The sequence below is a fragment of the Perna viridis genome, chromosome 10 (genome assembly GCF_037379345.1).
Source record: "Perna viridis isolate PV_CMFRI_1.1 ecotype Kerala chromosome 10, ASM3737934v1, whole genome shotgun sequence".
In the NCBI taxonomy this organism is placed as follows: Eukaryota; Metazoa; Mollusca; class Bivalvia; order Mytilida; family Mytilidae; genus Perna; species Perna viridis.
In genome coordinates this window covers 22118094-22129125 of record NC_142454.1, presented here as the reverse complement: position 1 = coordinate 22129125, position 11032 = coordinate 22118094, and the positions used below count along the sequence as shown (strand labels likewise).

At 32.8% G+C, this 11032-nt stretch overlaps 1 protein-coding gene across 2 annotated transcripts; it reads left to right on the top strand.

The window, feature by feature from the left end:
- The first annotated feature begins 4 nt into the window (after nucleotides 1–4).
- Nucleotides 5–7842, top strand: LOC148604976 (uncharacterized). 2 transcript variants are annotated; one of them, XM_088548481.1, is made up of 2 exons: nucleotides 5–83; nucleotides 3372–7842. In XM_088548481.1, the coding sequence occupies exon 2, from the start codon at nucleotides 3399–3401 to the stop codon at nucleotides 5283–5285; it is 1887 nt and encodes a 628-aa protein (XP_088404607.1). In that variant the 5' UTR covers nucleotides 5–83; nucleotides 3372–3398; the 3' UTR covers nucleotides 5286–7842. The 2 variants fall into 2 exon arrangements, with proteins under 2 accessions (XP_088404607.1, XP_088404608.1); XM_088548482.1 differs by lacking the exon at nucleotides 5–83 and adding an exon at nucleotides 300–485.
- The last annotated feature ends 3190 nt before the right edge of the window (nucleotides 7843–11032 follow it).

The following is an 11032-nucleotide window of genomic DNA, read 5'->3' as shown; positions in this document are numbered from 1 at the left end:
ATATCACAAGAGGAACAAAGTATATTCCATAATATATATATAAATGCCTTTCAGTTACAAAGGAGAGTATTACTGTTAAAGTGGTAAGTGTGCACATGTAAAAATAATTACTTAAAATTCATTTAAGGGTTGGATATGTTGTTGTACATTCCATTTCCATTTTCAAAATGGTGAATTGTGTAAGAATTTGAACCCCTCATTTAAATAATTTATAATCCATTCAAGTCGAAAATTGATCGTAGTTAACAGAACGCGAACATTTTAATTTTCATCAAATTCACCGTATCGAAAGTACATCCACAATTATATTTGTATAACATCATATGTATACATGTATATATGTTCTTTACTTAACAAAAATATCACGCGTGATGACATTGCCTCTGGCTATATTACTATTGTTAACCTTGGTATCATATGTGTAATTCTGACATCATTCATAAGAAGAACATTAACATTTTATCATGGCGATGACAGACTAGAAGGTAAGGAACTCTAACAATTTCAAAATAAAACAGTCACATATAAGTGAATGTAATTGTTTTGGGCAGCATTGTCACATTAATGCAGAAGATACAGCAACTTAAAATGTTTTTACCACATTCAGTAAAAGACAATCTTGTATTTACATGTTATCTAGTGTATTAATGGTTTGTTGTGGGATTGAATTATGATACAATACATTTGTATAAGCTTTAATTGCAACTGAAACATTCATACATCGGAATTTACAAGCATCTAGTCCATTCTTTTTTTGGATTTAAAATTATAAAAAATGAAAAGCATAGTAAGACATCCCATTGCCATGATTTTCATTTCTGTTTTTTTTCCTTCCTAAAATTTCAAGGGTCCGAATTCAAATACTTATGCATATAAAGAAGCAAAATGTAATGAAAAAAAGTTCATTAAACAAAATTATCCGACATTGTATTAAATGTCAGTCCTTGTAAGAATCAGGTAGTATGTGCAACACGGTATGAAAAACCCCATCATTTTGATAGGGTGATTTGTCTATTTGCACCATAAGAATCAAGGAAAACAGACAAGAGTTTCCATATCATGCTGGACCTTGAGTTACAATTTCATTGAAATGCACTGAAAATGAACATTTCAAGGGCAGATAACTCTGTCAAAACCCTCATTTTTCTAAGCTTCCATTAAAAATCTAATGATCATCTGTTTTGTTATGCTGTAATTACTACAATCAGAGTAGACACAAAGCTTAAACAAAGGTTTAACCCATTTCAATTTCATTGAAATTATTAGCAAAATAAATGCAATGCCTTTACAAGCTGGGCCTTTTATTTGTTAGACTGAAAACCGAGTTAAAATTTCATATGTACCTTTCGTTTGGTTACCAAGTAATACGTATCGCTGCGATTATGAAAGGGGAAGCAACTTTTAAATGTCAATTGTTGCCAATAATTCCCTCAGCTACATTTACTTTTCTTATAGTTGTTTTAATATATCTTATTATTATATAACCAGAATAAAAAACAAATAACTTTTTTTTCTTTTAATTTTTAAAATGAGAATTTTTATTTCCTTGCAAAATATTTGCAGAAGCTACACATCGTTTAAACATTATGAAGGCATTGTGTAAAACCATATTTAAAAGTATCGAATATTAAACCCGATATTTTCTGCTTTTAATTACATATCTGAACTTATGACATATACTACATAATTAACTGGTTTGTTGTGATCTGTGAACTCATGGTCTACAGACATTCCCGCTTAGGATGCAACGCGCAATTTAAAAACATGTAAAACTGGTGCTTTTGACAGGAATATTTCGTGAAGTTATGTAGATATGTATACCTATGTGGAGTAGACTCGGTGAATGACTGCTTTGATACTAAATTATTACACGAAAGAAGAATATCGTCCGAGGCAAAGTCTGAATATGGTGATCTAGTGCATGTATTCCACCATCAACTGCAATCCATAATCTGCATGTACATGTATATTCAGATATAATACTCATAACTTTATTTTACACTTAAGTACTAGTATTCAACAGGAGATTATTGTGCTAAAACTAAGCACATATTTGATTTAGAATTTCGTATGCAGACACCGCATTTGAAAGATTTTTAATACAAACATTTAATGTAGGTAGCTGGGGAGTTAGACTAACACATGTGTACATGTAGTATTTATAAGAAGGTAGCAACTGTAAATGAAACCAGGCTCTAAAGAGAAAATAACGTAAGAAAAAATGTCGTCACATCAAATGACAAAACATAAAATAGTTTTTACTTTTGAAAACGTCATTGCACATACATTCATTTCATTTTAGGGAAACCTAGCTAGTTGCACGTTTATACTTTGTCGTACTTCAAATTTTAAATATGTGTTGTTTGTACATACAGGAACAATATCAAAACCATATTTCAATCCCAACCTTATTGTTGAAATGTGTACATTAGACACAAATTTATTTCCAAATACAATATCTCAAGTCTCGCGATATGATCTGAAGCGATCGCCTTGCCATTGGACGTTTAAAAAGCGACATTAAAAGCTTTTAGTGGCATTGGAAGGGACAAAATATACCGTGCTTCATAAAAATTTGCTTTATGCTTTATTCCATACTTAAACATGACCAATTATCTTCAAAATATGACAATTATCCAAAATTTTAAAACTTAATTTGAAAAAATTATTTGTATATAAAACGCACAGAAGACTGTGTGCATTCGAACGACATTCAGGTTGATAATCCAAGCGCCCTAGACTACAAATAAATAGCCGTGACTTAAAATATGCATTTTACATTTACTATGGCAGTGGCGGAGCTTGCAAAAGCGGGGTAGGGGTTTCAAAACTCCTTTTTCGTTGGAAAAGTTTGCTAATTTTATGCAAAAAAAGGACACATACGAGCTATTAATAGACTTGTATCCCGCTTTTTCTCCGGTCCCACATGTACCTCCTTTTTTAACATCTGGATCCGACCCTGCTGTAGCATTTTTCTGCTTATCGGAAGTACTGCAGAGCATGAGATTCAAGAACAGATTGCAAATGTTGTGTTAATATTGTTGATCTCCAATGAAGATATGAACTGTGAAATAGATAGGAATGGTTCCACGAATTTCATCTGCACTAATTGTTATAAATAATTTCTCCCTTCTGTCACGGTCTGTCGCATAAAGTTCTGTTTGGGCGAGTTTCGTTAAGCTACGTTCGTTTACGTCGAGTTCAGTTAAAATCTCTATTATGCCTTTCATAATAAACTAACAAATTTTATAAACTAGCAGCAGTTAGACAAATGTGTTATATACCATGGTTTGTAAACTATGTTGTATTGTGAGAACTGATAAACATGCATTATAAATGATATTTCGATTGCTTATTTTTTTTTATTTCAGCACGCTCCATGGAGTGTTTTATGAAAGATGCAGCTGCGAAATGGGACAAATCGGTGTATATTCGTTTTATGTTTACTTGTGTCTTTATCACTTGGACTAATGAGCATGTTCTACAGATATCTTAAGTTTATTCCATTAATTGTTAGTGATGACAATATTTACAACTCCTTTCTTGTGGATACTCTTTATTGCAAAATTCCCCTCCTGGATCCTCATCATTCATCTGTATATTGGTATATTGGGAGTAAAAAGAAACTCACGTGCAGTATTGATGAAGATTTACTTTTTGTAGAAAATAGCACTATTTATATTAATAAGCATAAGGTAAAGCGAGATTTAATGGCTTTGGAATATTGCAAATATGACGTTATATGGCGTCCGAATGATATCGAGACTCACCATAATTTTTATAAGTACATCAACGAAAGTAAGCCTTTCAGGGAGAGTATAAAGGTGATGGAGGAATTTATTAGAGTAAGATGTTTTAATAATGACGAAAAGGTTGTGCACACCAACGTTTTCTCATTAATTCATAAGAAACCGGAAGTTGAGAAGAAATGTAAGGAACGCTTCAAAATGTTTAATAGTGAAAATGATCATCTGAGTGTTTTAATGGTAGGAATTGAATCTGTTTCAAGAAACAACATGTTACGATTTATGCCAGAAACTCGGAAATATTTGTTTAATGAAATGTCAGCAATAGAACTTTTAGGTTATAACAAAGTTGATGACAATACTCTCGTCAACATTGCACCCATGACGACAGGAAAATATTTGACAGAGCTTTTGGGCTCGAGAAAATTAAATGAATCGTTCGATCCTTATGACTTTATATGGAAAGAATTTTCAAAGAATGGTTATCGTACATTATATAGCGAGGATGCTCCAGAAATACAAATATTTGATTACAAAAAGACAGGATTTTTGAAGCCGACTGCAGATTATTTTGATCGTTCATTTTCAGTAGCGATTGAGGAAATAAAAGATATATGGAATACAGGACATAACTGTATTCACGGGAGACCAGAACCAAGCGTGGTACTGAATTATGCGAGACAATTAGCTGAAACGTTTAAAGATTTACCATTTTTTTCATTTACGTTTTTAAGTAGACTAACTCATGAACATATTGAAGACGCAAGCAAAGCTGATACATTGTACCTTGATTTTTTGAAGCAGGTACACAAGAATTTAAACAATACATTGTTGATATTTTTTAGTGATCATGGAATTCGCTATGGACGTATTCGTCAAACATTCATTGGTAAAATGGAAGAACGCTTACCTTTCATGTTCTACATCTTTCCTCCTTGGTTCAAGGCAAAATACCCAAATCTCATTGACAATTTACAAATTAATACTAAGAGACTTACAACACCTTTTGACGTTTATGAGACCCTGAAACACATTCTTTACTTGCAAAATTATACTGTCAAACAAAGTAGAGGTCGAAGTCTTTTAGAAGAGATACCAAATAATAGAACATGTGATGATGCAAGTATAACATCACACTGGTGCACGTGTCTACAGCAAACAAAACTTCCAATTAGCGACGACACAGTTGTTTACTTGGCAAAAACATTTGTTCAAAATCTAAATGAACAGGTAAAAGGTTACAAATGTCAACAATTACATTTACGAAAAATCATCTCAGCATTTATAACACTTTCACCGAAATACGAGACTACTCATTATGAAAGGTCGATAAAAATTTACCAGATAACATTACAAACTTACCCCGGGGACGCAGTGTTTGAGGGGACTATTCAATACAATAGTTTTAAAAAGGCTGTTGAGATGATGAAGGACTATAGTCGTATAAACAAATATGGGAATACATCTCATTGTGTAAATGATTCTCAATTGAAAAAAATATGTTATTGTGAAGTGCAGTTAAAATCATCAGTTTATTAATCATGATTCGTTGCCAAAGGAGTGACTTAAAGCATTCATGCGTGGTGTTTAGTACAAGTCATCTTGGATCAGTGAATGGGTAACAGAAAATACGTGAATAATATTTTGTCTATAATGCAATAAATCTGAGGCTGTAAGAGAATCGACTTTCTGAAAGTTAGAAGTAACTTTCTTTCATTAAAGTTTGATGACAAAAAGGCGCTTGGACTAACATAGGTGTGATATGTATATCGTTATTACTTAAACGCCATAATACAATGGTTCAGAGAACAAAATTTATTAAAACATACCTTGATGCATAATGATACCTCATGCATGAGGTCATTGGTAATACTCAATCATTAGCTTCAGAATGCAAAATATCATATGATCTGTATGTGACTTCCGATAGTCCTTTTTTATAGTCCCGACTTTGGTTTCGTTTTCCTAAAGATTTCAAGCAATGGGGTAACTTTCTACAAATTTGTCATCCGACAAATTGTTTTACTGTAAAATTTGAGTAATGGACAGCAATAGACTTCAAATTCAAATATTCAAGTTATAAGAGCCGCGGTAAATACTTGCATACTTTAAAATAACTTATTTAAAACCATTCAGGTACTTACCGAAGTGGGTCAGAATATAGTTTAAATTTCAAAGAATTTATTTTACTGTTTACCCTTTTCAAAATGAGACCGCCAACCAGGTTGTCGGGTGTTGGTTGGTTACTTCCCTTTGAAAAAAACTTGCTAAAATGGGTTGTATTCGTAAATACGAAAACATTATGATTTTTAAATCATAAATATAACATAAATGAGAAGTAAACTCTGTTTAAAACTATGCTTATTTTCTGATAGCATAACAACTGTTGACCTCAATATACGTTTGGTCTGTTCTTTTAATAAGATCAACTAAACTTATGGAAGAACTATTATTGTTATGATATACCACAAGACCATGTCCACATTTTTATTTTCTTCCGAAAGTTTCAAAGCTGAAATAAATACTGTCTTTTCATGACGACCGTTGGCATCTCAGGGAATTCAACAATGTTGTGTTTGTTATTTGTTTATATCAACTGCATAAACAATATCAAACTAACTAGCATGTCAGTAGTTTTTTAGAACAATTGAAAAGACTTTCCCTTGAAAGCTTTATCTTGAAGACCTTTAGTTTGATATAGAACAAGTTTATCTTTACAACAGATTTCCTTTCGTTACTTGGTGACCCTGTCAAATGCATTTCTCGAAGTATTCAACATGATTTTTGTAGTTCACATTTCATGACCTTTCGTTTGATATGCAACAACCCCCTTTTTTTAATGTACGCATTCTGCACCTATAATCCTAATCAGATATTTTTGGGGGTTAAACGAAATTAATATTTGTGATGACAACAATCCGACCTTTCACTTGATATGCAACAATCTAACCTTATAAAGCATTTTAGCTTTTTGCATGCGTTGATACCACCCAACCCAACCCATGTTTGGGGGACAGACGATCCCATTAAATCAGCGATTCCATTAAAACACTGCCAAAAGTAGAGGTCCTTAATGGTACAAATAAAATCGATGCTTTTTCAATCTAAATACACCATAGTTTCATGTAATTGTTGTCGTTTCTGCATACATATCTCCATTTTTGAGAAATTCGTTCATTCACATCCAACTTAAGTCAACCGAAACAAGAAGGATAACACTTGCAAAGAACTAAGTACATGAACACTTCGGGTCTCATTCTTGTATTCTTTGCCCCCATAGGCTTCTAAAGTATACCTTAAATTTTCATGATTAAAAAAAAATAGACACGGAGTTTCAATAGAAGTTTTCACCATGTTTTTTTCATTAAGGAAATGTCAAAAATAATTTTTAGGTCAATTTTAGAAATAATATGCACGAACTTTGCACCAGGACAGGTTGAACTAAAAAAAGACCTTTTCTACTCTCACTTTTATTTTGAGTTCATGAAATAGACCCCTTTTCTGAAGCATTATTTTTCACGAAAATATTCTTCTTCCTCAAAAACAAGTTTTTTTTTGTGTCGTAGCTTGATATTTACCCTGTACTTTGAGGAAAAATGATAGTCACTTGTCAAAAAAACAAAAACAGGAAAAGGCAAAAAGAAAGCGCACTATATTTTTAGCCTCCATGTTTTGACGTACACCCGCTCAGGAATATGTAATACAAAACTGATAACTTCGATCCTATTTTTTTTATCTTAATGTGCAGCAAACCAATTACTGGTCATGTGGTTTGTGACTGTTTCTGAAAAAAAAATAAAAGTGTAAACTGGTCGTGTTTTTACATGCTTGAATCAACTCCTGATTGTTATAAAGACTGCTACTGAAGTATGTACAAAATATAGATTTTAATTATTTCTTACAGATAATAATGTGCCATATTTCTTTCATTAATGTGATGCAATTCAAAACCCGTGTGTGCAATAGTTAGTTTTTCCTGTTGTAATTACGTTGACAGAATAATGGAAATCAATAATTATTTTATTCTGTTTTTATTTAAATTGTTATTGTATTATAATTGTAAAATACAGCGAATCTGGCTGGCAGAAATAATTCATTTCTGTTCTGTTCATTTCTGAATAGTTGTAATCTGTTTTGATTGTGAATTCAGGTGATCGTTTATAAGAGAGGGTAATCAAGGGAACCAATGTTATAGCGGTAATCAAAAGAATGTAATCCAGGGACAAAGACCAGTCCGAGTCGCTCATTTACTTTTGTTACTCTGTATGTATGATTTTAGTTACTTTATGTTCTTCGTTGTGTGTGTCTGTTTTCCGTGTCTGGTCTTTGTCCCTGGATTATATTCTTTTGATTACCGCTCTAACCTTGGTACCCTTGATTACTCTTTAATGCATGTGAAAATAGATGTATCAAGCTAGTCGTCAGATGACAAAATTAATGTATCGAACAAAAATAGTTTTTTTCACAACCTATGATAAAGCAGCAATGTGAAGTTGGTTACTTTTTCTACACTCATTTGATATTCGTTTGATAATCATTTGATATTCGTTTGACTTTCGATTGACATTAGTTTCAATTTCATTAACGTTCAATTTCGATATTAAAAATAATTTCATAGTTAAAAGAGTTAGTGCTCAGGGCGATTTTGACACAAACTTTGCATATTCGCAACATGCTTTTTACGATATAGTTGCTATGTTTTTATTATCATTCGTTTTGTTATGATAATTTTCAACTAGAAATTTGCAAATTGGTTTCTGGTTTGTCCACTTCATCTTCACTCACTTTTGTGAAGTATCTACACTAAATAATTAGCCTTACTTTCGAAAGCAGAAAATCAAAATTATGTGACTTGAACTGCAAACACGATATTATGCATTTTAAGCATGAACTTTCATTAAAATTTGCAATAATCGCAATTAAGATAACCGAAATTTCAGCAACCCAATAATTTAATTTCATAATTAAGGCGCCAAAACGAAATTTTGCGACTTATTGTTTTTGCTCCGTTTCTTACTTTTATTATTATTATCATTATTATTATTATTTTAATTCTCCTGTCATAAAAAATGGTGGAAGTGTCCACCCTTTTTCTCAAAAGCGGCTGGCCTGATTAAGATCAAAGTTTACAAGATGTTAGAAATAATCTTCGAAGGATGCAGAACCTCATAAAAAAATTCCTGCTGCCGCCATTTTTTTTTCAAAATGGCCGTCGGACTAATGGTACCCATTTTTTTTACACCGGAAATTGGAACATCGTATATCTCGAAAACCGCTGATCAGAATTTTACAAAACTTGCTGTATAAATTAGGCTCAATAGTCCAAACAAAATCACGAAAAAAATCGCGTGCGTCTCGGCCGCAATCTTCAAAATGGCCGCCAACGCGATCGAAAATTCAAATTTGTCAGATTTTGATGAAAATTGAAATCTAGGTTCATTAAGTCGTCCCGATTAAGAATCTGCGGCTCAACTGGCAATTGTAGCTACATATATCGACCGGAATTTTCAAAATGGCCGCCGCCACATTGTTGTTACGATCATAGAACATAATACAAACTGGTCAAAGTGTAAAAGAGTATCTTGGGACAGCTTTTGGATGAAGAAATTGCAAACAACTTCTCCAGATGGAATTAACGAGAAAAAATAATTCATTTTTAGGTCTTGGTCTAAGGCTAGTACAGCACTACTTGCTATACATCAATACGCCGTACTACTATATTTGGACTTTTTATTTTTTTAAATTGTTTTCCACAGTTAATTGTAACTTTGATAAAAACACCCTCTTTGTTATTTTCATTCAGGCTCCTTATCAGTTGCTTATGTGAGCCTTTGATAAAGGTACAATCACCCACAACGTACGCGATTCTGCTTCTGAATCTGTTTTGATCTTGAACTTTGTGAGTTTCATGCTCATATAGTTTTATGAGTTTTCTGCTGAAAAAGGGTATCAGTTATCCAAAATATTAAAATTTAAATTTTACCATCTTCTGGTGATGTTAAACATATTTAGAAGTTTATATATAACGTCTCAGAATGTGACGACTCTATTCGCTACACTGCTCCATCGGATCAAATTGATACAGGGAAGATAATGTAAACATATAGAAAGGTCTGTAAAATTCCCAACGATGTTAGAAATGTCAAATTTGCGACGCAAAATTTTGGTCGTTCCCTCCGCCAGACTCGAACTCGTACCGCTGTGATATCTATTGCAACACCGCCTGCACAAATTCCAATATATATTTAAATTGTTTTAATTGCATCAAAATTGGAAACTCAAATGCTTCAGGCCTTTTGTGCACATTTTCATTTATTATATGCAAGAGTGTACGCTAAGTAGTGGTAAAGAGAAACTAATTTATAACTAAATCTAACAAAAGTTTCGGAACATACAAATAAGAAGCAAACAATTTATATGTACTGGGAAGATCATCACATATTATATGAATGAAAACAATGGACGAAGAATGGTATTCTTAGTTTACCACATAACATTTCATGTTCACGGGTCTATCCGAATTTGTGTCATTCTTATGGACTACTCAATTTGTGGTGCAAGTGTGTTCACCTTTGCGAAATGTAAGTGGCGCAAACGTAACACTAGCCCAAATACGTTGTGGCGTACGATGAAAAATTGTGCAAATGAGTATCGCCCCTCAGGTAAACAGTTTGTCCAAGCGTGAAAGAAATTATGTAATTGATATGTTTAAAACTGCAGTAAACCCCTTTTCCCGTCGAACAATTGTATCAAGCGTTTGTTGTATGCCGTGACATAGGCACATTAATGTCAAGTAATAAGAAACTATTTTTTCTTTCTTTCTTTATATACTTTTTTAAATAATTTCAACTGACACAATGTAATGTAGCAATGTAAAATAAGTCAGACAAGTTCCGGATTTCAAGTACGCAATCATGTAACTACAGAAATATATATATATGAAAATGGGTTTGTGGTGAAGGCAATTTCCAGTTTGCTCTGGGTTATTATTCACGGTTTGACATTACTTGTTTATTTTCATCAGTTTCCTGATTGATTAAAGGAATTTATTTCGACATAAGCTTCTTGGTCTGGTATTTTTTCCGACGCAGTCGGTATAGTTTCGCTTTTTACCCTTTGACCTTAAAGACGCTCTTCCGTGGAAACGCAGATCACCTGATCGCAATTCTGTTTCCCGATTGGCCAAATACTGATTACTTAGTGGCGTTCGAAAAAAATTGTGTCGAAAATTAAAATTGCGTACCAAGTGTTATTTCCCGAAGGAAATGTAGAAAACTATAAGTAAA